This window comes from Manduca sexta, chromosome 9 (assembly GCF_014839805.1).
Source record: "Manduca sexta isolate Smith_Timp_Sample1 chromosome 9, JHU_Msex_v1.0, whole genome shotgun sequence".
Taxonomy (NCBI): Eukaryota; Metazoa; Arthropoda; class Insecta; order Lepidoptera; family Sphingidae; genus Manduca; species Manduca sexta.
The window spans coordinates 8,194,008-8,219,989 of NC_051123.1; the positions used below are offsets into that span (position 1 = coordinate 8,194,008).

A 25,982-nucleotide genomic window follows, 5' to 3' on the forward strand; every position below is an offset into this window, starting at 1 on the left:
TAGAATAGTTTATTCATGTATTTATTTACTGAATCTGGAATGTTCTTGATAAGATGAACATTGAACAAGTAAGTATTGTAAAAATTTTAATATATTAAATTATAACTAATACAAGTTTAATATCAAATAATTACCAACTATAGAATATGTAAATAATTATCGACGACTACCATTGCTTATTTGTAAATTACTCATTAACCTGTAATGAAAAATGATGTATTATTATTTATAAAATCTATTGTAAATTAACCTCTCTTAATAAATTGTTATTGATATTAGAAAATGTTGTTTCATATACATATACATCTGCTATTATGTTATACTTAGAAAACAGAGCCATTTACCTGCGGTTTTGATTTTAGAGGGTAGAATTGGCTTTATCAGCTTATGACAATAAATATTGTTGAAGCCGTCTTACATGAAGTCGTAATTTTAAAAAGGTTAAATATGCATATTAAAGTTATACGCGAAATAAAACTAATTCAATCAGTCATTCTTGGCCATCACAATGAGCCCATCTCATTCATGATTGCTGAACTACATACGATTCTAAATATAGATAACAATCCTTTAATAACAATAATATAGCTATATATATCGAAGACCATATAAGTGCCAGGGATATGTAACGATTTGTCCGTGAAATACATAACATAATTCAACTACATAAATGAAGTTTATGAAGTTTTTGGATGATTGGGTGTTTATTACTATTTAACTCACGATCCGTTCAAATGTTTTGGATTAAATTTTACACACATTTCATCTAAACTCAGATCACCTTTCACAAAACCGCATTACATCAGACCGCCCAGTTTCAATGCATATTCATAATTCTAATTTATATCCGCAATTTTTCTATGAACTGTCCAAAATAAAGCACAAAATTTCAGAACAAAACATCTCCCGAAGCTGTAAGTATGTTATAGCAGCTCCATTTTATACCCTGTAATTCGTTTACGTCAATTCCCAAACTGATATGATACATTACACATCACAAAATATGTGGGCATATTTCAGATGATCAAAAAATACGCAAAATTTATCGCGCCTTTTCAATTAATCGTCATATTTATTAGACGTATGATCTTTCGTACGATATTTGCCAAAGTTATCAGCGGCGATAACCTCTGGACATACATCACAATTATCCATTGCCTTTAAAGATGATGAGCGGAGGCGAGTCCAGCAGTTGATGCTGAGACGTTGCACGAACAAAACATGAAGATCAAACGCGTAAGTTTTCGTGTATTTTGGCAATATTTTGCAATCTAAAATTGATTAAGAGCGCAGACTTAAAAACAAAACTTTAAAATCGGTTTTATTGCGATTGTTTCGTCGCGACGTATTTTTTTCTACTGTATATATTCAAATTAAAATGGGTAATATTTATGTCTATCGTACAAATATCAAAAAATCTGCTGTCGAATTCAAATTTTAAAAATTAGGCATCCCAAAATATACGATTTGGTTTGATTTTTTAGTGTAACGTATACGCAATATCATTACTTTATTTTAAATATAACCATGCATAACATCCATTTTAGTAATCTAAATATTAGCAGGTCTAATGTCAGCATTTAGATTTTTAATCGGCAAGTTTACAATACTTTAGGTCCCGAATTATTTCGTAAACCTTACTACATAGAATTCGCTCGATGTCACAATGTGAGACTAGTATTTAAAAATAACTTCAAGTTTTAGTGCAATTTATAAAAAGCCTTCGTCTAATATATTTTTGTAGTGTTTTTGTTAAATAGTCTCTTAACAGTGACAGGAAAACTTCAATATCATCGATCTTGTCTATCTTCAAAGGGACACATTAAAAAAATTGTATCTTGTATCTATTGTATTGTTATGTGTATCCTCGTATTTTCCCCTGAAAACACCCTTTACGCCTGGCTTTTTACTGACGTATCTACTAGTAGACGAGTCAATTTCCATTTTACTAGTTTTTAAAATCCTGTCAAGTAAAACTGCTGAATTATATGTTTTATATATTCATGTCTATGCCTACCAGCTTGTAAGTTTTCACTGCACTTATTGTATTTCAGTATTTATGTTTTTCTCTAATTGTTTTGGTCACGTTTCGGTATTTGTGATCACTGTCCTCTTAATGTTTCTATAAAACGTGACCTAGCCATCTATCAACATTCCTAGATTATCTGCTACGTCATATCACAATAACTACAATCTTAATCATTAACCTTTACTCCTGAAAGTGTTTGCAAAAGTACTAGGGGCGCACAAATGTGATACTTAGTTGTTTAAATTCATCAATGAAAGATGGTATCTTAGATCCTAATATAGCTCTATAAACTGTTTCTTTTGGGCCCAAATGTACCTATTATGATATTCCCTTGTGGTAGACGATTGTTTGTGGTTCGCTTGAAGTGTCTCATGCTATATCAATATCACACTTGAATTAACTAACTTTTGGCATAGTTTTTACGATGTTATTCTATCATGAAAAAATATTTAAAAATAGGTTTCTATTGAAATATTAAATATTACATAATTATATAATAGTAGCTGTTTATTACAATATGATAATTTTTGACATACTTATCTACCTTAATTGAGATGTTTAATTTTTGTAGTTTTTCTTTAGACTATTTCGTATGATTTATTATTATGAAAGTTAATAAATTTTAAGATTTTTGGGGTTTTAAAAGAAGATATAGCGAGTTCAGAATCCATTCCGAGACAATTTAAGTATGTTTGTTTGTCTAACGATATTTTCCTGGAAGTTCCTGATATTCAATTTTCGACTGTTGCACTAATCTGCCCACAGGCAGAGTCGTGAACAAAAGCTAGGTTGTTATACATAGGTATACTAAACTCTCACCGGATGCGAATTCTAATTTCCAGCATACTATGGTTATGATTGTTTAATATTTTTCGAAATGTAGGGAGCCCTGGACGAGTCGCGAAAGTATAATCTACCTAAGATATAAAATTCACGCAGTATCTGTTTGTTTTAATTTTATGTCGAACTGCAATTTTTGAGACGTAAATAGTGTAGGTAGTACGGGTTGGGGATTCCACATTTGTTTACATACAAGGGTATTAGTTTCCAAAAATCTGAAAAAGTACTGGTTTACAGGGACTCCCCCCGTGTTCATGATGGGACCCGTCCCTCCTGTTGCGGCCGGAGGAGAAGTACGGGGACAAGCCATTAGAGGCGTTCCGCGACTACTCTGTAGACGAGACCGACCCGATCAAACAGCGCGTGAGGAAGACCTACTACGACATGCATTCTAATATGACTGTCGACTTTGTTAAAGGTGAGTAATATTGCGATATATTTTGGGGAGAAGGAGGCGAGGGGGAGTTAAGTTTTAAGATAGTTTTGGTGTAGTTAGTTTGCTTAATACGTAGCAGAGTAAAATTAAAACTGTAAAAAATTTTAAATACTAGCTTATGCTCGCTACTACGCATGAAAGAGGTGTCCGGGATAAAAATCTCGCTCTATATTTTCCCGGGATAGAAAGTAATATTAAATCCGCCTATATACTTCTCAGAACATAAAGTCTATAAATAAATAATTAATAATATATTAATGACTATATACGTAATTTGAGAGGTTCCTGTCACGAAATAAGTTTTTCCGTTTACATATAAATAAATAAACATGAAATAAAACTAGTCGGATTTTATCGCAACTTATTTTTTATTTTTCTTCGTACGTTCAAGGTAAAATGGACAAATGGTTAAAATTCAACCATTTTAAATCGACCGTGAAGGACGCCCTGATCAGACTCAACGACCTGGTGGACGAGTCCGACCCCGACATAGACCTTCCGAACATCGTGCACGCGTTCCAGACTGCCGAGAGGATCCGCGAAGACCATCCTGACGATGACTGGTTCCATCTCATTGGACTCATTCACGATCTTGGAAAGGTAACGTGATTTTTATAGTATAACTAGCTGACCCGACAGACGTTGTCCTGTCTTAACTATGTATGCACGTGCGCATTCTGTCAATCGCTGACAGTAATTTCAAACAATTGACAGTTAAGTATATAAAATTAATATTTTCTTAAATTTTATAATTTACCGCGCAATTTTTTGAATTTTTCTTTAATAAGAATCTTCTACAGACAATAATAAACACAACAACAACAACAAAATAGTGAATCGGTCCAGCCGTTCACGCGTGATGGCGTGACCAAGGGAAATAGGGATTCATTTTTATATATATAAATTTGCTTGTTTATTAAAAAAGTTTCAGTATCTAGACTGTTATGTTATTGAGTGGCAATTGAATTTTAAGATTGTTTATGTTTTAACAAAATTATCAGTATAGCAATTAATGTTGTGTAACGCAAAATAATTTATCATTGTGGTTTTTATATAATTGTTTTTGTAGGTATTTTTATGTCGATTGCGTTACGTATATTTTTATAGTACACTCACATTCACGCCATTCATGCCCCAAGGGGTAGGCAGAGGCCCAACTGGTGTACCCATATTCTACCGGGCCATGTATATTCCTTTCCATGATGTGATAGGGAAAAGCAGGGGAGCCTATTGTTATATTGGGCACAAATTCCAGAATCCGGGCTCATACTGACTAGAAAACCCAATATCACTTTTCCCGACCCGGGGATCGAACCCGAGACCTCAGTACTGTAGTCGAACCTTAATACAACTACGGCACCGTGATTTCTATAGTAGAGATAATAAATTGAAATATTTCTATCTACTTTCCCATTCTTTTCCGAATTAATATTTAACTTAAAAATATTATAATTTTTCCAGTAATGTCATTTACGTGTTTTTCCTCAGGTGATGGCGTTCTACGACGAGCCGCAATGGTGCGTGGTGGGTGACACCTTCCCGGTGGGCTGCAAGTGGGGCAAGTCCATTGTCTATGGCGATGACAGTTTCAAAACCAACCCGGATACTTACAACCCTAAATACAAGTAAGTAGACTTCGAAATGTACTAAGTACGTAATTAATAAAAAAAATTGACTATCTTCAATATTTTGTTAGCGTTTACTGACACAAAGGTAAAGAAATTAAAATAAAATATTTCATTTATCATGACATATCTACTTGCTTCTTATTAGTGAAAGGTTTTCAAAAATCGTTTAATAGTTACGGAAATAATACAAACCAATTTTGAATCTTTGTCATGTCAGTAGAACAGTATTATCACCGATTTTATAGGGTAATGATTTGCCTTAATATTTACTGTGTTTGTTTTAATTTCAGCACTGATTGCGGAATGTACAAGCCGAAATGCGGTCTTGAGAACTTGATGATGTCTTGGGGACACGACGAGTATCTCTACAGAGTATTGATGCATAATAAATCCAAATTTCCACAAAAGGGACTTTATATGATTAGGTGAGAGACAACGGCAATATTTTTTTTGTAGTTCAAGATAGGGTAAGGTAGTTAAGGTGGATAATATTTCATACATCGTTCATAAAATATATCTGTAAATTAATTAATCGAATAATGATAAACTAGATCTATAGGTTTCCGATTATGCTGTTAACTCAAGCGTGGGTAATTTATGTGTGCAATGTTTTCTTATGCTTACGCGAATATTACGACATTGAATTAAAACTATTTTCCGGATTTTATCGCGATTTTTATATTTTTTCTCCCGATAATTCACGGACGGACAGACTTGGTCTTCGGACGACCAACACCTCAGTCCCCCGTGACCATGAAGGCTGCAAAGTCTGACCATGAAGGGTGTAATATAAAAACCGCGATAAAATCCGAAAAATAGTTTTATTTCAATTATTAATATGTAATTCGTATTTGCTGTTTCTTAGAAGATTAACATAAATTAACTGTAGACATTTATGCGACTAAATGTGAAACAAAACGAAGTTTATATATTCTCTATGTTTATTTGCAGATATCATTCATTCTACCCGTGGCACGCCGGCGGCGACTACAAACACCTCCTGGTCGATGGAGACAACGAGATCATGAAACATGTCCTTGAGTTCAAGTGAGTAGAATCTTGGAGACATTTACCAATGAAAATGTATGCCTAACGACATGCGCCCTCACAAAATTGCAATGTCTATTCAGGAAGTTTAGATTACTAAAAACATATTTATATTATTTTTCCAATTGGATACAGTTTCTAGACACGAGTTAAGAGCATTTTTTAATGTTGGACGTGTATTTTGATGTGAACACCGCTTTTATGTCCCGGATCGGTCAAAATTATATTAGGTTTTTCTGCTCAATATCAGCCCTAATAAACGACCTATGTGTGAGTACAATCCTTATTAAAATCGCCCTTATTTTTCAGCAAATATGATCTATACACGAAGAGCGCGGCCATCCCCGACATCGAGACGCTTTGGCCGTACTATGAATCTCTTATAGACAAATATATTCCTGGAGAACTGGAATGGTAGAAGGCGTTCAACTAAATTTATTAATATGTGTAATTTATTAAATTAAAAAGGATTTATATTTAGAATGATATGAAGATATTTGTATATATACTGAGATTACTAAGATAAAAATAAACTAAATATAGGTAGGCCTTTTTACGAAATTCTCGCAGTTCAATATTTTGTCTCGTCGAATAGTATAATGTACCGGATAGCTCATTAGATACCCAGTATTTATATGAAATGTGCAAGCTAATATTTGAATACTGACGAACTAAGTGTATATACTTTTTTATCAAAAAGAGTACTCAGGAGTCAGAAATATAATGTAACAGGAAATATTTCAGTAAATGTTCACTTGTATTTCACAGCTTTTATTCTTTTGGAATAATTTCTATAAACATTTTAAGATCTTACACTTCTTTTACATCACTACTTGTCTTCAAAAGTTAAGTTCTTTGGAAATGGTGTGTTTACTTCGAAATATTGTAATCTCATTTATAAATAATGTAATAATTATGTTTTAATCTAAAAAACAATTTACTTAAGTTTAATAAATAATGTAAGAAAAATTTTGTGTTTTTGGTCAAGACCTTTATTCATTCCGTATATTAATTATACAATTATATTTATATCAACACCTCCTAAGTAGATAAGAGTATAAAAAATAAGTTCTTTCGATGCTCTCTCTAACAGCCGTTTTCAATAATGGATCACAATCTCAATTTTCAATCTGATACCGAGAATGAACCAATCAAAATAACTCATTTGTAAACATGTCAAAAATCTAGGTTCTGATTGATCCATTTTTGAAATAGATTGAAAATAAGGATTGAGATCGTTTATTGAAAATAAAGGTATTAGTAGCTAAGAAATAAAAAACCAAACGCAATTTATAATAAATCAGGAACTTTATTTAAGCTATATTTACAAAAATACAAACATCTCAAAATAGATAATAATTGTAATTAAACTACAATACGATCAACAACCGAGTCAGCAAATTAAAACTACACGCTTCACAAATTATATTTATGTACACACAATATAAGGGAACTTATATAAGTTACATTCTAAAATCGCCACCATAAACTACAAAATATTTTAACCATGAAATAAATAATAAAAACAAAAAGTATATTCAAAACTTCTAGGGAGAAACTCAAAACACTTTGATATTTTTTGCATTACAAGTTGTGTCGTTAATCAGACTCGGATGATTGAGGACCAAAACGAGTAATTAGAATTTCACACTATTGATATATTTTACTTGAAATCGAATCGTGATCAAAATAATTAAATTTTGTAGTCTATGGTCGCGATTTACACAGTCTTTACATTTTTAATAAAAATGCACAATTTGGAAGATAAATTGGTTATTTGTATTAAAGAAGCAATTTATCAGTTAATAATATATTGAAATTAAGATTTTAACACAAGTAAGTAAAAAATGGCATAAGATGATATAAGATTTGTTTTTAGCAATGTTTGAATGTCATTAAGATTTAAATATAAGTGCATTTAAATTACAATTGAAAATCCATCCAATATGTTATTTTAATACGCACGAATACAATTTTTGGTTCAAATAGTTTGTAAAGAAAGATTAATATAATTTATAATTAAATACAATACTTACATAATCATATCAAATAAAAATATTTTCACAGCTAACATACCAAAAAAGTACAAACCATATAAAGTTAAACATACATCATATTATTTTTCAGTAAGTATTTATAAATCACTGCAAAGAAAACTTGGATAGACATAATATACCGGTGATATTTGCTTTTATGTACATACTAACCTAGTAGTAGTTACATGAATTTTAAATTAATAAACACAAAATTATTTATTTATTAATATAATTCTATTGCATTGTTATGATTCGTTAAGTTTAAAAGGATACCGATGTTTTGCTTCCCTACAAACATCATAAAAGAAGTTTCTATCAAACATCAAACAAGAATCAAAGTAAACGAAAAAATTCCGACTCCAAAAAAGTTGAACATAATGAGATATCATTCATTCAGTAACTTCATTCACTCGCTCATCATTACGCAATATGGCGTGGTATTTAAATATTTAGTGTAATGAACAAGCGAATACATTTTACTATGTCAGTTAAGGCGATACCTCAAGGTCCATTTTCATACATTTTGTTTCGGCTTTAATCTGGGTAACTAAACAAGTATTGGCAAGTAAAATTTAAATTCACGTCTAGTTAGTGATTAGTTCTCGCAGTTGAAAGAAAAACGTAAAAATAATTAATAATCATGGATATTTCGGCCTTTAAAATTTAATATGACGAAATTTTAAAGGCAGAAATATCCATGATTATTAATTATTTTTACATTTTTCTTTCAACTGCGAGAACTAATCACTAACTAGACGTGAATTTAAATTCTTTACTTGCCAATACTTGTTTAGTTACCCAGATTAAAGCCGAAACAAAATGTATGAAAATGGACCTTGAGGTATCGCCTTAATAGTTTAGATTTAATAGACAATTATTTTGTTTTATACTCTGACATGACCATAAATATTTTCTTAAGTAATTCGTAATTTAAGCGGACCAATATTATACCTAGTGTGAGTAAACAATGCAAAGTCAGATACTTTCATTGATAAAATATAATTTGCTTATTTTGTTAGTAAGTATCTATGCAATTTCCTCAATATTTTGCTAATAGCAGTTTATGTGCAATTGTAATTCTGAAATTTATGTTATGTACTGAATGTTATATTGAAATGTTAAATATTATCCATTCACTACTAATCAGATTACAGTTATTCAAATTACACTAAATATACAATGTTCTATAAGTCTACGAAAAAGAATATTGGTCATGTCAGATAAATTAATTTTAAGTTAATTGTGTTGTAATTGATTATACGTCCAAATATTTGATGATAATATTAATACCAAAAATATAAAAAGACTACGCAATCTACTACATTGTAAGGTTATAATGGTAAACTTCATTCACAGCCGTTTTCTACAAAAGATCCCAATCGCCTTTTTCGCTTCATCGCGAAAATGAAACTAATCATAGAAGCTTGACATACTTGTAATTTTAAGATGACTTATTTTGATAGATTTATTTTCGAGATCGGATCCAGGGGTGTAGCTACCGCTGTATCAACCAATCAGTGATACGGGCCCCCCGAGCTTTGGGGCCCCTCTTGACCCATAGCATTAAACTAAGCGGCCGTCTAAAAGTTCGCACTGTCCTGAAGAACCCCCAACAAATATAGATATAGGGCTCCTCGATGGCAAGCTACGCTACGGATTGGATCGAGGATTAAAATTGGGATCGTTTATTTAAAACGATCGTTAGAATGAAGCGGACATTGTAAGTTTATTTCAGTCGATATTGTGTTGAGCCTCTGGGTAATAAAGATAATTATTACATAATTAGATACGGCTTTTAAGTTAAAGTGTTGAATTCATAACATATAATTAAAAATATGTTAATTAATTACTGTCTGTAAAACATGGTTTACATATTTAGGTCAACCACATGATATAATAAATATCTTCATAAACATAGTCATTGGACTTTCATTAATAAAGGTTCTATTTTTATGTCGTAAGCCGTTTATAGCACAATATCAACTGTCGATAAACTTTAAATCTCCTCTCTATAATAAATACAAGACACATGCAAATATCAAGGCCGTCTCCATCTTTAAGGCATCTCATCTACCCTTACCTTAATACTATAGTTTCTGTCTTAAATAGTACACAAACAAGTATTACCTTATAATACCAGATTACTAAATATTCGCATCTACGAATACTTATGTCCTTGCACGATAACTTAAAGCATCGGAATGTTTGCCGGCAAATATGACAGCTACATGACATTACGCGTGTCACCTTATTATGTAGTATATAAGGTTATATTGCCGTGACACACGTAAATGTCATGTAGCTATCATGTTTGCCGGCAAACATTCCGATGCCTCATGGATTCAATTCATGTTTTGTTCAATGAGTTGACCAAGCGCCATTTCCAATAAAGGGCCCCATTCGTTTTCAATCATTCGAGAAAATTGACAAATAACAAAGGTTTACTGCTAAGCTTACCAATGACGTTTTGCTTAGTTTATTCTTGGGATTAGATCGAAGATTAGGATTGAGATCGTTTAATAAAAACGGTTTAACGATTAAAACCTATCGACATAATTTATTACACGAAAACGATTGTACTTTAAAACATATAAAAAAGTACGTGTATCGATTATCGATATCCATAATCATTCGAAAACCGTGCGTGGGTCTAAAATATCGACATCATGTATATACACATGTGAACTATTTAAGAGAGAATCACACCAAGATGTTATCACAACTACAAACCTATCGTATCAGTCTTTTATAACAGAAAGACGGTCTTATTAAACGCGTGATAAGGCGATATAAGGCGATTCTAATGTGGATATAAAGCGGCGAACGTTGCGTAAATATCACACTAGTACTTAACTACCTTTAGGAATGTCGATTACAACCTTTGCGTTGTAAACATCGAGACTGACTTATCGAGCTTTAGATTACACATCAATTGCTACTTCTTTATACAAATTTATTTTGTTTTTTCTAGATAGTTCTGGTTGTTTTTATTTCTCCTGTTACGTACAAACATTTATAAAGTCAGTTTACGGACTACCTAGTGTTATTGTTACATATCAGTATTTTCATTGTGTTTATTTAAAATTAAGTGTTGCGTGCGAATTCGCCCGCCCGTGTGCCAAATTTCATACAAACTCGTTTAGCTGTTTGCGCGTTTAGTTTTAGCAAACATCATACAACCATCCAAATGTATTTATAAGAATAGAGATAAGAAGTAACTTGGCATACAGTGATTGAAAATAGTTTATAATTAAAAAGGATAACAAATCAGCTGCCGATAAAGATTTATTTTAGTCAGTCCCTAGTGTCGTAACTTCAAACAGTTAATGTACAAAATACATGTGCATGAGAATTGTACTTTGAATATTAATGTTGAAGTTGTAGAAAGAACTGCATGTGAGTGGTGAAGCGTCCATACAACCCGATTCCTACCGGCTTCCCTTTTAGGTTTATTTATGTTTGTCTTAGTTTTTATTTTCTGTGAAAGTGGCCACGATATATTAACTAAGGCATTTTTATGCATAAGGTTACTTTTTTTAAAAATTTCACACTTCGCCACTAAGTGCATGCCACAGGATTTCATCACTATTGCTTATCTGCCTTGCTTATTCAAGTACTTATAGTAAATAGAAATTCATTATCTTCTTTAGTTTGTTAATAAACTAAAGAAAAAATAAAAGTCAACGAAATTAGATACTTGATAAGCTAGCGTATATAAATAATAAATAATAAATAATAATAATAAAAATTTTCGACACGGTGTGCTAAGTACGAATATTGAACAAGAACAAGTTATTAGAGTAAAGATATTAGCATATATGAAGACTCAAAATGTATTCCTACCGTCGCTATACTATTACGATATTGTTTTTATAATAGCTTGCATTATATGAAAGTAGAACGCTGCTTTATTTGATTATAGCGTTTTTAAATAATCAAAATTAAACATTGCCTTAATTGGGATCGATCGTACGATTCTGATTCGTATAAATAACGCGATTAAAGCTCTTATAACATTTATTAAACCGATCGCCCGAACATTGGCGATAAGTTCTAAATATACGATGATTAAAAAAGGTTCGTGCGTTTAAGTGCGAATTCGTACGATCAATGCGATAGGATTCGTACAAGCGATTGTCATTTAAGACGCCGACTTAGACTACATCAAATTCACAATCATAGTCACAATGCTATGCAATTCATTCAAATATCGATATATTAATAATATCAATACAAATTTTATGAATATCTAAATCCTGAGCAATGTTCCTGGTAATGTACTTATGTTTATCGACTCCATTACATTTTTCAATGACTTTTAATTATTGCAATACCTACATTTTACCATCTCTTCCTTATAATTATATCTTTCAATTCCTTTAGCCATTATTAAATCACATTGGTTTTATAAGACACTATTAAATAAATTACGGATGTGTGCTTACTAAAAACAAAAATACATCAATGATTTGTGTTTGCTGTTAAAGGGCCCTTAGGTTAGGCAAGGGTTTATTAAACCGCACAAAATTACATTATAATAATCATGTATCATGTCATATTTGATTACTAATGTGCCGTCCTTTAATTTTTTCTTCTGTGGACGGATGGCAAATACGAGAAAATAATTGTCAGCTGTCAAATAACAATTACTAATATGTACTATGTAACTCAACCGCCTTGAAGTTACTCGAAGTGGGTCGGATTTATTCTTTACAAAAATTAACGAGAGCGTAAAAGGTGCATAAAATAATGAACTCTAGACTAGTCTGACTGATTTTGAATTGTATAAAGAACTTACAATTTATTTCAATAACTTTAGGTGTCTTCTTTATTTCAGATACTGGGTTATTGATGTTTAAACCTTGCAGTCTCATCTATGTCAACCAGTTTACGTTTCAAAGTGTTTGTATATGCTGGTTACGTAGGCCATCACTTGCTGCCAATCCGGCCTCTCTTGTTGTATCATGTCTTGAATGTTCTGGAAACAATGATTTGTTATATAGGTCTAACATTTAATTCTGTATAAACTGGATTATCATAATCAAAATCTTTAGCAGGAAAAGGAAATTTTCAGACGCATAATTGCTTACTGCAAGTTCTATCTGATGCAAAATCTACTATTCTTGTTTGTATAATTTAAATTTCATACGTTAGCTTACGCGCTTCGCACTAAATACCTGCTGGCATCGATATGAAATCTATTTTAAAACAAAATCATGTAAGCAAGTTTCATTAATTGGAAATATAGATAGTTCCAATTTACAAAAATATACTCAATCATCAACACAGATCAGAGGTATTCACTATTCACTCACCAACGTGGTAGGTATGCCAACAGACTCGGCGGCTGCGAATGCGACAGAGAAGTTGGTGCGTTTGTCGTGCGGTGACAGCGTCGCGTACGGGATGCGACCCTCGCCCAGGTACGAGTGCAGCAACGCGCACAACGCCATGCCGTCGTTCCACGATGAACTGGCAAAGCAAATTAAACTTTATAAATAACAGTTTAGGTTGCATTATGTCTATGATTCTATTGTTACCCATTGCCAGGACAAAAAAATACCAAAGATGGTAGTTCATTTTTGTAACTCAAGAATCTTAAGTATTCAGATTTGGTGATTTTTATAGACTCACCTAAAGTTCGTAATGTCAATATTGTTGTATCCTAAAGTCTTCTGTTGACACCACTTGAGCAAAGCGTTGCGCTTCGACCCGCCGTTCTTCACTTGCAACGCGTTCAAAGGATCTTTCCTTTCACCTAATATCAGCAATGAGATTATGTAAATAAAAAATAATTTATATTGAAAAATTATTATTAAGCTTATACAAGTATGGACATAGACTGGAGTGTGAAAAAGCATCGTTAAATGGGAAACAATTATTTATACAAAACATGCATACACGTAAAAGCTAAGCTAATTTTTATGCTCGACTTGATTATAATTTACAGGAAGATTCATGTATAGCCATATAAGGTGTTTATTGGAGAAAACAATTAGAAAAAGTTTAACTTCTTTTAGTCTATTTTCAACTAGAACGATTAATTGAAATACTGCTATGAAATCAATAATGTTTAATTTACTAACAGCTAACTTAACATTAAACGAAAATGATCTAAATAGTACAATTTTGATTTACTTTAGTATGCGTACGTTCCTATAAAATAACAATATCTTTCTAAAACAGAAAACTTTCTGAATCTATCTAGAAACATCTAGTAATTTCAAGAGCTTTGCTAGACTCGGGTATAATTTATAATAGTTCTTCCAGCATGTATAACCTCGTCAAGCGCGATCGACTCACATATATCGCCGTAAGAGTTGCGTCGCACGAACGACTCGATCGCCTTCTGCTGCAGCGAGGCGAGCGCGCGCTGCTCGTCGGGGATGTTGGCGCCGCCCGCCGCCGCCGCCTCTGCCCCCGCAACCACCGCACGTTACCACTTAGCTTAGCACTCAGCACGAGCCACACGGCACCAAGCACATCGCACATGGGTGACGGTTTTGTGCACGAGTTATTAAAGTATTTATTCGATAAAATAATGGCTTCTGATAAAAATGTTTTTGAATGTTAGTAAGATTAAATTGTGTATAAAATCAAAATGTAGTTTACAGTAACAGTTATTAAACAGAAATATCAATTGCTTCAAATTTTTTACGTTATAATTATATAATAATCTATTATGAAGAAATTAATTTGTACGAAACTTATAAAAAAACTTTAACACATATTATATTGAACAATTTGCAACATTTCAAAGCTATTTTTATTACTCCAATCTCCATAGTTTAAATTTTAAGTCATCCATAGAGCTCGGAAAGAAATGTTTATATTGTATTTAAAATGTGCACAAAACCGTCGACGAATAGAAACATAGAGTGAAATATTTCCATTACCCATTATAATAATGAAAATATTTTTGAACACAACTATAATTAGACCAATCGCAATTTTGAATAGATTTTCGTACGAAATTGAGTCGTACGAATTCGTAAGCTAACGCACGATACTCAGCTACATTAAATTAATTAGTAGTGTGTTTGTGAAGGTCTCGTTCGACATGGATACTTTTTATTGATGTAATTAATAACAGAAATAGTAATTTCAACATTAAAACTTTTGTTCAATTTGCAATTCTTACGTTAAGAATCATACGTCTCAAATTCGTATGTAAAGTGCGATTGGCTTTACCTTTCCAGTATTTGCAACAGGTACCCAAGTCAGAGTGTACATGATGGAAGGTACATAAGAAACAAATATATATTTCGACCATACCTTATTTAAAGTAGGTAAACAAGTTAATTTTCAAACAAGTTAATAGTTTTCGTCCACCTTTGCAAGGCAAACATTGGTAAAGGAATCCATATTAAATATGTTATAGGAAATGGTATTTAGAACCTATTTTTATCAAGACACATCACAAATTGTTAAATTAAATCGAGAAATGTTAATAAATAAGCAACTTAAGAAATATATTTCCATTAATTTGATTTATTAGAAAAATTATATCAAAATTATCAGTTATATATTTCTTTTAAAGTAATTTTCAATTTAGAGTCGTCAATTTACAAATTTGTAGCAACCAACGAAGATTAAGTTATGAAAAAGTTTGATGCATCACCATACTATTACATTTAAAACATCCTTTAATAGAAACAGGTAAGGGATAAATAAGGAAATCTACATTTACACTACGGGATATATATAAAAAAAAACAACTAATTCCCACACGCATGCGTGTAATAACTAATAACGTTTGTGTGTACATACAATAATACGTGTATATAGTAATAAATTAGTGACGTCGCACGCAACACAAAGTTAGAACAAGGCAAGTGATCGGCTCAAGCGTTCGTCTCATGCCGCCATGCTGCAATAGAAACAAGCAAACTTACATGCAATCAAAGCCGGTGCTGCGGGACAGTTTGTATTAATGTCACGTGACTTTGGAGACCATAGATAATATTATAAATGTTTGTGTCTGAAGATTGGGACGAAGGTATAGATTGTGATAAATGTTTTCTATAATACTTTATTTAGCATTATATCATGCAAACAGAAAATATTATTCTATAAAAACTATGGGAAATTCGGGAAAACTACGATAAATTGGTACATTTGGGAACTTCATACATAACTAAAACACTACTTAATTGTACAAATTATGGGTCAATGACTAAATAGCCTATGTCATGCAATACTACACTCTGAAAGACTATTACTATCTTCTCGTGCTAAACTTTGCACCTTAAAGTAACAAGACTTTTGTTCCTCAGAATGCACAGATCTACATACTGTTACACTACTGTTACGACACTCGCAACGCTGGTGCAAATTGCACAATAGTGCTTTTCATGTTAATAGTCTTAGGATAAAATGACCTAAATATCATTTATCATTCCTTATTGCATAGGAGAAAACTTTATTTTTACAATACTTGGCCGATTTGTCTAGCAGGGCCTTACAAACAGTCGAAAAGTATGAAATCGATTGAGTTATATATCGATATGTATTCGATGTACCAACAACCCCCTAATATAATTGTATACATTATTTTCAGCGGTAATCGAGTAAGACTCATCTGTACCTTGTATAGTGTATAGTAACTCACCGGCAGTGATCGGCGAGGGCCTGGCGGCGCGCGCGGCCGGCGGCTTGGCGGCGAACGCGGCGCCGCCGAGACCGTTGGCCGGCGCCGCCGCGCTCTCCGTCATGCCGTTCTTTATAGAGCTGGTGGACGTCGACACGCTCACTGCAGCTTGCACCTGCTATGGACAAGATATTTTTTTATACAAAACAGCCGATTTTCCAGTATCAGCCCGTAGTCTGGAATTTGTGTCCTTTAAAGCGACAGGCTCGCCCCCTATAACATTATGGGACGGAGTTGCGCCTCTGTCTACCCTTCGGGTATTTGCGCCAGCTCATTCTTTTTATAGACAGAAGTAGCAATATGTATAACGTGAATTAATATCTATAAATCCTAATGTAAAACTGTTTATTCATTGAATAATGTACTTGCATGCGGTATATTTTACAAAATGAGAGTGAGATAGATGCTAATGAAATGTATTTTTAGGTATTTTACCATTATTATTAAAAAGAAACAACTGGAATATCTTACCGGCGGCCACTCGTTGACAGGTGTTGTCGCTGGCGACTGCTGCTTAGCAGCTTTAGCTGCGTTCTCTATGCTTTCGATCAAACTCTTCACCGATAAGCGGGAATCTTGCCGACTCACGCCTGTCAAAATAATAATTATAGCATCACTAATAGGGGACCGGCCTATGCTTGATTTTGTACATTATTCTATATGTAATGGTTAATAATACGAAAAAGAAGCACTCCTGCGAAAACTGCATAACAATTGGTTAAAAAATGAGCGAGTAATTCATATTTAAAATATTGTAATGTGCAGAAGTGGGCGTGATGTGGGGATATCGCTTCATCTCTTTTTTTCGCACGCGTCGTAATTCCCGATGACGTCACATGTGGATATTTCGTCTCTTTTTTGTTTCTTGTTAAAAACCCCTTCCACCGAAATTCAAAGACTTATAACTTGTTGATTTTTTACCGGATTTTAATAATTCCTTCTGTGTTATAATTTATATTATGTAAATATTTGATAATAGTAAAGAACAAAAATGAGTCCGGTACCCTATTTGACTTAATCAAATCTCGACTTTATTTATAACTAAATACATATCTCGACTTTATTTATAACTATATACACTTCATCGCAAAGTATAGACTTCGTTCAGATCATAGGCATTTAAAAAGTATGACAAACAAAATAAATATTTACAAAATTAAATAAAAAAGAATTTAGCAACCTAAATTTGTGAAGGAAATTTTGAAACGCGCGTTTAATGTCTATGAGTAGGATTATAATTATTTGTTAGACTTTGGGGCCACGGTATTTTTGTCGGAACCCTTATCTGAATCCGCTATAGTTAATATTTAATTTCATTACTAATTTAGGATAAGAAGATAATGTTCAGGGTATTGTGGACTTGCATTATGGAAATGTCCAAAGCCTCTAAATCTAAAAATACAAAAAGAAAATAAAAAAAGGATTATTATTCACATTGACCGTGACCATATTGACGAGATGACTACCTTTGTTCCTCCTGTGCGAAGCTGCGGTGGCCATGATGTCCTGCAGCGAGGCGCTCGTCAACAGCGGCGGAGGCGGCGGCGTCTCCTCCGACCGCGGCGGTATCGCTACACAAAACACACGCGCCATTTATATTTACTGCAAATTATTATCTATATTTTGAAATTAATTTGGATTTTATTTATATTAATTTAAACTTTTATTTATACTGCTGTTTGAACGTCGTGTATTTTGTGTTTTATTAAAATAGTTTTAATATACTCACGAGTTCCATTACATTTCAAATTATTATAATTAATTGTATTTTAATAGTTATTTCTAAAACGCATATCCAACACCAGATGCTGTAAATCGGAAGCCATGTTCTCAAGCGGCATAGATAACACGACATTCTGAATATTATATTAAATTAAAAATATACCTGCACCTAAAGGTATTTCGTGTGAAATGATAAATATTTGAACGTATTTATAAAAATATAAAATATTTATGATTTGCAATATTCGTACTATATCAAAATTGCAATGATAAATAAATAAATAGATCATAGTAATGAGTCTGATTCGTCGCAAAGAATTTTAATAAGGTATAATAAATCCAAGCTAATATTCCATAAAAACAAATCAATAGTCTGTATAGACGTTGAATAATATCTGAAAATACAAGCAAAATAAATATATGATTAAATATTCTTGTATGATTTCTAAAAATAAATAAATAAACTTAGCCCACATTGACTTTCACGAGGGCTTTTTATATCACTACGATCGTTGGTAAAGCATACTGAAACGTTAAATATAAATATTTTAATGACATTAACCAGTTATGGACATTCTGACAAAGCATATATTAACACGTTGCCAACACCCAACCGTCACCGCACAAAAGACATGACACCGTCCTCACATATACAGTTATTTACATTCATGTTCACACTTGTACGTATATTTCGATTCACAAAAGCCTTCCAACTTACGTAGAGGTCTCGAAGGCGGATGATCGTTCAAAGACCTTATAGGATGCGATAGGCGTTTATGCTCCAATGTCTTCCAGTATGGTTTATCTCTGAAGCCGGTATTGTCGTAATTCGACTGGCTTTGAAGTGAATATTTCCGTAATGGTACATCCGGCTTGCGTAGTTCAATCTGTGGCTTTTTCTCCAAGTTCTGAACCATCTCTCCTATTGAACTGGTTGATTTTTTTGGTGAGTTCGCACTCGGCGTTCGTGACAGAGATATGATTGATTTTGTTATCCCCGACATTTCTTTGACTATCTCGGGTTGTTCATCGGGAGATTTGGAACCTTCTTTTTTGGGTTTCCTTGCTCTTCTGGGCACTTTTAGTATTTCCTCCCTTGTGACTGTAGCCAAAGCTTCGGTGTTTTGATTCTTGTTAGATATCTTTTCGTCGTCAGCTATGTTTTTATCCGCAAATGCAGTTATCGCCGGACCTATCTCTTCGTAGTAATTCTCTTCAGACTGTCTTCGATCATGAGACGCAGGATGGAACGTATTTGTATCATTTAAAATATCATTTGTTACCTTTGTATCTGCTTGCACCGATTTTCTGTACGCTTGTGTTGTGTTTATTACAAAAGGAACATTTTTAATCGGCTGATAATATTTGTTATCGATCAACCAATCTGGTGTTTTTGTTATTTTACCTATAGGCTTCGATGTATCTGCATTGCTGGGAGTTGTGTTGAGAGATGGTGATTTAATATTCGACAAATTATCATTAGAACCGAAACTCTTCAATGCAACGAACGACAGTGGCTTGGCTTTGATATTCTTTTGGTAAAGGCCTTTCTTCGTTTCGTCTTTTTTTGCGTCAGTGACATCTTTAGTTAAAACTTTGATCGGTATCATCATAATACACTGTTTTTTTATCATGCGGCGTTTCAGGTTCTACAGTACTACTTTTTAACAGCACCGGTTGAATTAATATTGGGCTAATTATGATCGGCTTTGTGTTATCTATTTGGCCGTTAACAAAATTGAGAGGTGTCACGAATGTTTTTAGTTTGCGACGAGGTGTCATTGCAGGCGCATTTGTATGGCTCTGTACAGCTACCACTTTGGGCAAGTTCTCGTCGCGACATGGATCGTTGGTGTTTATTTTTAAGTGATAGGTTACATTATGATCTATCTTATTGTCATTTAGTTTTGGAGTTTCAATTGGTTTTGGTTTTTTTATTGGCTTAAGAAATGGATTATTTATGGGTATCACAGGAATGTCTCCTACTGATTTTGACTTTGCAATTACGTTTTTGCCCACTTTATCTTTTTCAAGCTGATTATCAGTTTCGGCGACTTGTTTAGTTGGTTCTTCTATACTTTCTGCTCGAAACGTTTTCAAATGAAGGCCAGATAGTACTTCTTTCGCTATTTTATCTTCCACAATAGCGTCGTATTTAGAGAAGTCGACTATGGAATTGGATTTACTACTCACGCTACTATCACTGGACGAGCGACTTGAATCTGATCTTTTCATTCTATTTTCACCAATAATTCTCTCTATCGCTGCTTTGAATGTCAATTTTAATTCTTCATTTACCCTTTTCAAATCTTTTTCTACCTTGTCATTCGTGGTTTCGTGAACCACTTCCCTTGGAGGAATTTCTAGAGGTTCTAAAAGATCTTTAGGTGGGGTTTTAATATCATCTGGGTATGGGAATGGCAGAATAGACTCTGCTTTTACTACAGGTATGTCTTTTGCAGTATTTAGTTCAGATTCATTGTCGGTCACTTTGCTAACAACATTATTATTTTTCTCTAAAGAAAACACAAACACATCATCCGATCCTTCCGTATATACCGACAATTGGCTGTCAGCCTTAGCGCCATTCAAAAACTCTATACTAGTAGCCTCTTGAAGAGCGTCTTTGTATTTTTGGTTTGAATTTAAATTATCCATACTGAGCGCTTTAGGTTTTCCATTGAAAACACCTGTAAGACTCTTCTTAAACACTAATCCAACATCTTTGGTTTCAAAAGTTTTATTAGATTCCGATTTTGAAACAATTTTAACATTACTCAGATCGATATTATCGTCACTATTCGTCTCATCACCTTTATCCACTGCGTCCTGCCTGATGACCTTTTCATTAAAAAGGTCAATAGCGTCTTGCCTCTTTAGCTCTTTGCCATCAAAGGAGGGTAGGACGTCTTCAGCCAGTACTTTATTTGCATCTTCTTCACTGCTCGTTGAACTTTGTTTTTGGATATCGTCATTCGTTTCGTCTGTCGTTACGTTTTTTATATCGATTTTAAATTGTTCGCCCAAATCTTCACGATTGAGGACAGGTTCGGGTACGCTATTCGATCTAAAGAATGCTTGGTCTACCAAACTTTTCTCTCTGGTGGGGGGATCGGTCACACTATGAACCCTAGAGAGATATCTAGTCCTTATGTCTTTAAAGATTTCCTTGGATGGTCGCTCGCTATCGCTCTGTGAATCTAAGAAATCCGAGTCTTTGGACAACTCTCTATCCTCCTCTGAATCATTAAGAACGCTATCCATTGATTCTGAGCGCTCTACACCTGTTTTGGCACATTAAATTATGATTAGAAATTATAAAGTATGCACAATACATTTGATGACGATTTTTTTACGTAGATTATCTTAACTGGATTGGTCTTAGAGCAAACATAGTGAAAGCTGTGGCATAAAATTAAGCAAACGACCAATCCAATGTAAGCTATTCTACGCATTAAACAGTTAGTTCTATGGACCTTAAGTGTACATTAACGCAAGCATTACACAGAATTAGTGCATGGGAATGCATGTTAATTCTGCTGCGGCAGGTACTAGAAAATCTAAGAATAATTAAAAGAACCCATTTTATGGTTCATGCATTATTTTTTATCGTAAATAGGTTTACCCAGTTTTGATGCAGAAGGCTTTTTAAGAGAATAAAGAATAGTAATAGCGATATACCAGGTTCCGAAAGTATTTTATCATTCACATGCAGTTTCATGGCATACCGATATCGTCATAGTTACTCTCATTCACTCACTCAATAATAACAAACAAAAAATACAAATATTTTTTTGTTCTACATCTAATTAGTGAAAAAAAATACTAACAAACACGATCAAAACACTATCTAATAACACATATTAAGAATTAATGTTATTCAAAAACAAATATAAGTTACAAATGAACTACAACACAGAAACTACAATGCTTATACGAATTGAGGTTATTGCAACACTGAAGACATAAAACTACAAATTTTGTAATGCACATTAATAAAAACCTACGATTTATGAACTCAGAAAACAGGGGAGGACAAGATGTAATAAGAAATAATTATATTTTTATTTTTCAAATCTATCTTAATGTTGCTACATCAAAAGAACCTCATAATCGATAAAGAAAGATCAAACAGAACTACCCACTAACCGTCAATTTCAATAAAAGGTCCTAACCGCTAATTTCAAACTCGAATATCAAATCTTTGTTTTACATGCTTAGAAATGCCTCAATCTGATAGCTTTATTTTCATATTATAATCGATTATAAAAATCGAACTTGATTGAGACGATCCCCGTAATCGATAAAAAAAATATTTTTACGCGAATGCTAACAATGAAATAAAACTGTTTCAGGATTATATTGTTTTTTTATAACTACCCTCATTTCATAAATACTTGCATATGCCATCTCATGCACGCTACACTACTCTCTTGCTTACACAACTGTATATACAATATATATATCGACAGCTATGTACCCTGTCTCATTCCGACTCACCCTTCATGGAGTGTATCTGGTCTTCCAGCAGCCTTATGCGGTCGCGCGCGATCTTGTTCTCGGAGACGAGTCGTTCCAGTTCTCGTTGCGCTTCGGTCTTGAAGTCGTTCGCGACGCGCACAGTCATCAATAGATCGCTTTGGAACTGTTTCCATTCTGTTTCCTGAAATTAGAAAATACAGATTTTGGTATCTTGTAGGTGCTAATTGGTATGAATTTGATAACGGTGGCTAATTTATAAGTCGTTCCTTTAAAATAAAACTGTTTTTTAGATCTATCAGCCATTCCAATTAAGGCGCGGGAAAACGTGGCCAACCTGTGGTCAAGAAACTATTATGAAACGGACAAATGCTTCACCAACTGGCAGATTCATAGTAGTGTAATGTTTTTCTGCCCAATATCAGAGTCTGGAAAAAATCTAAAGATTGGCAATAGCTCTACCTTTACGTGGACCTAACATGTCTGGCAAAGTATTGATATAACCATATCTAGTTTCTCTTGAAAAGAGAAGGGAAATTAAAGGGCGTGAAGCTATGTATGTACTATGTATAGATCATATCATCCACGAAGACGCGACCCACTACTTTTACCAATAGCTTACACTGTGCGTGAGTAACACGCACACTATGTGCGATAGCGTCGAGGCTGAGGACATGGACCAGTCCCCTTACCTCTCAAAACCGGAAGCCCCCACTCAAAAAGTGGTGGGGAGTGTCTTGGTGGATGTAATGCCTGTATGTACGTACGTCCCGCTCGCGGTCGCGCGTGAGCTGCGCGAGTCGCTGTCGCGCGTCGGTGAGTTGTCGCTCGAAGTCGGCGGCGCGCGCGATGGCCTCGCCCGCGCGAGTCATCAGCGACAACTTCTCGTCCGACGCCACTTGCACCTGCGGTATAATGCATAGATCACATGTAGAAACCATTTTTACCGAGTAAACAATCACTTCGATTACGCCAAATTATGAAACTTGCAGCGAGACAGAAATATCAGCGCTAGTATAAACGTATCTGAAAGTTCTTGCGCAATATATTGCTGCGAGAACTTGCTAGTCCAAACTTAGCTTGAGTGTTGACATTATAAATAATGGCTGTTATAATGTCGTATGGCGTTTTGAAATTCTCGACCTACACTTTGACAAATGTCTGAATTGTTTTATTTTTCCAATAGATACTTAATTGGATTGATTTAATTAAAGTTAGCTCTTTAAAAATTAAATTTAAATCGCTCCATAATATTGCCTTGACAAAAAAAGGTCCTCATGAATAAAAACAAAAGAATTCCTCACCTGTACTTGAAGCTCGCCGACATTGTCCTGCAGTGTTTTGATCTCCCCCTGCATCGCTGTCTTCTCCTGCCGCAGCTGTTCCAACTGGAACTCCAGCTCTGATATGGTCGATTTGGCATTGTTTCTAGATACCTGAAGATAGATTTTTTTTATAATTATAATTCATTATTCATAAAAACGAGTCTTGGATTGTTTCCTAGCCAATTGCATCATAAAATTTTGGTTACAATTTTAAATACATTTTTTTTATGCCTTTAATCTCTGAAGGCGTAGATAAAGGCGTAACTGGTGTACCTACTTTCCGCTGTGCGTATTGTGCGTCCCATGACGTGAAAGGGGACGAGGTAATCGGCGCATTGGACCCAAATTCAGACTTCAGGCTTACACTGAGTAGTATTATTACTGTGCCCGACCCGGGGATCGAACCCGAGACCACAGCACTGCAGTCGCGCCGTAACTTATCTATGGCATCGAGGCAATCTCAAAATAATAATAATAAAGAGTTATTGTGCACGTGTGTTGGTACCAGTGCGTCGTCGTGCAGTTTGCGCGCGTCGTGGTGCGCGCGGTCGAGCTGTCGCTGCGCATGCGCGAGGCAGTCCTGCAGCGCGGCGGCGCGCGCGGACGCCGCGTCCGCCTCGCGCCGCGCCGCCGCCGCCGCCGCCTCCGCCTCCGCCGCGCCCTCCGCCGCGCCCGCGCGCTCCGACAACTACACACAATACTGAACCATTAACCATAATAAATAAATATTCTCATTTCATTTTGTATACTTAGATTAATTCATTTCATTACGCTCCACGCCGTATATTACACTTATATTTTTATAGCGAAGTTAGGTAAGGGGCCATTCAAGTATTATGTAACGCAATTTTTGAAAATTTTTGATTTTTTGATTAATAGCTGAAAGACTAACCCAACTATACCTCTATCTATAATTCTATACTATTATATAAAGCTGAAGAGTTTGTTTGTTTGAACCCGCTAATCTCAGAAACTACTAATCCGATATAGAGAGCTACATTATTCCCAAGTACTACTTTTAATCTCGTAAAAACTTTTTGACGCGAGCATAGCCGCGTGCAAAAGCTATGTAAAAGAATTGATGCGGACATAAAAGGCTCAATATAGTGTTATCCCCCGGTACCTTGGCCCTGGCGGCGTCGAGCAGGTCGGAGAGCGTGGCGAGCTGGTGCTGGCGCGCGGCCGCGTCACGCTCCGCCGCGCCGCGCTCCGCCTCCGCCTGCTCCGCCGCGCTCTCCAGCGACCTACACACATGTTACTCAAGTATTACCAACATAACAATAATATACATACTCGACGGCTCTTGAGTAAAATGTCGTATCTGAAAAAAAAACGTTTTTTCTTGCCTCTTCCTCTTTATCTACTAGATACCGTTTACTAAAAAACCCTTATATACTTATGTCTTCATCTACATATAATAAGTAAACTATTGTATCTAAAAAAAAGTTATGCTTTTCCTTATCTAGGTCCCGTTTAATACAAAACCCCTAAAAAATCTCCATCTATAAACTTTTTAAAGGGTTGGGAAGTAAACAGTAAGTAGATAACGAAACTGTACAATTGTGAACATCGCAATTTTTTCACATACGGTAGTTAAGAGCCATCGATTGTTGGGGCTATTGATTGGTATCGTAATATTACTGGATTTCATAATAAAAGTTATTCGTTTTCCTGTACTGAGTATCAAAGCCATAAATTTTGACTTAGATATATCATAGGCATTAGAACCAAACAAATTAGGAAAGAGTTAACTCTTCAAATAGGTTATTTAATTTACATAAAACCCATAT

General features: G+C 34.3%; 2 protein-coding genes across 9 annotated transcripts in view; one reads left to right on the top strand and one right to left on the bottom strand.

Moving 5' to 3' along the window:
* Positions 1-3,127: 3,127 nt before the first annotated feature.
* LOC119188850 (inositol oxygenase-like) lies at positions 3,128-6,950 on the top strand (the record flags this gene model as incomplete). Its single annotated transcript, XM_037436893.1, has 6 exons — positions 3,128-3,287; positions 3,697-3,905; positions 4,794-4,930; positions 5,224-5,358; positions 5,885-5,980; positions 6,290-6,950. Coding segments are annotated over 6 exons (846 nt in total), but the record flags the coding sequence as incomplete, so codon positions are not given.
* Positions 6,951-9,018: 2,068 nt separating this feature from the next.
* LOC115449153 (cytospin-A) overlaps positions 9,019-25,982 on the bottom strand; it is a 41,458-nt gene continuing 24,494 nt past the window's right edge. For 4 of the 8 annotated variants that reach the window (XM_037436969.1, XM_037436971.1, XM_037436970.1 and 1 more), the window contains 6 exons: positions 25,316-25,436; positions 24,698-24,880; positions 24,172-24,303; positions 23,635-23,772; positions 22,889-23,051; positions 19,673-21,672 (listed from right to left, as the gene is read on the bottom strand). In XM_037436969.1, coding sequence (XP_037292866.1) covers positions 19,973-21,672; positions 22,889-23,051; positions 23,635-23,772; positions 24,172-24,303; positions 24,698-24,880; positions 25,316-25,436 — 2,437 coding nt within the window. In that variant the 3' untranslated portion in view covers positions 19,673-19,972. Of the gene's footprint in view, positions 12,995-13,331; positions 13,489-13,650; positions 13,775-14,319; positions 14,431-15,738; positions 15,887-16,627; positions 16,785-17,137; positions 17,257-18,132; positions 18,238-19,672; positions 21,673-22,888; positions 23,052-23,634; positions 23,773-24,171; positions 24,304-24,697; positions 24,881-25,315; positions 25,437-25,982 lie in introns of those variants that run through there. The other 4 variants (XM_037436974.1, XM_037436973.1, XM_037436975.1 and 1 more) reach the window with 4 other exon arrangements.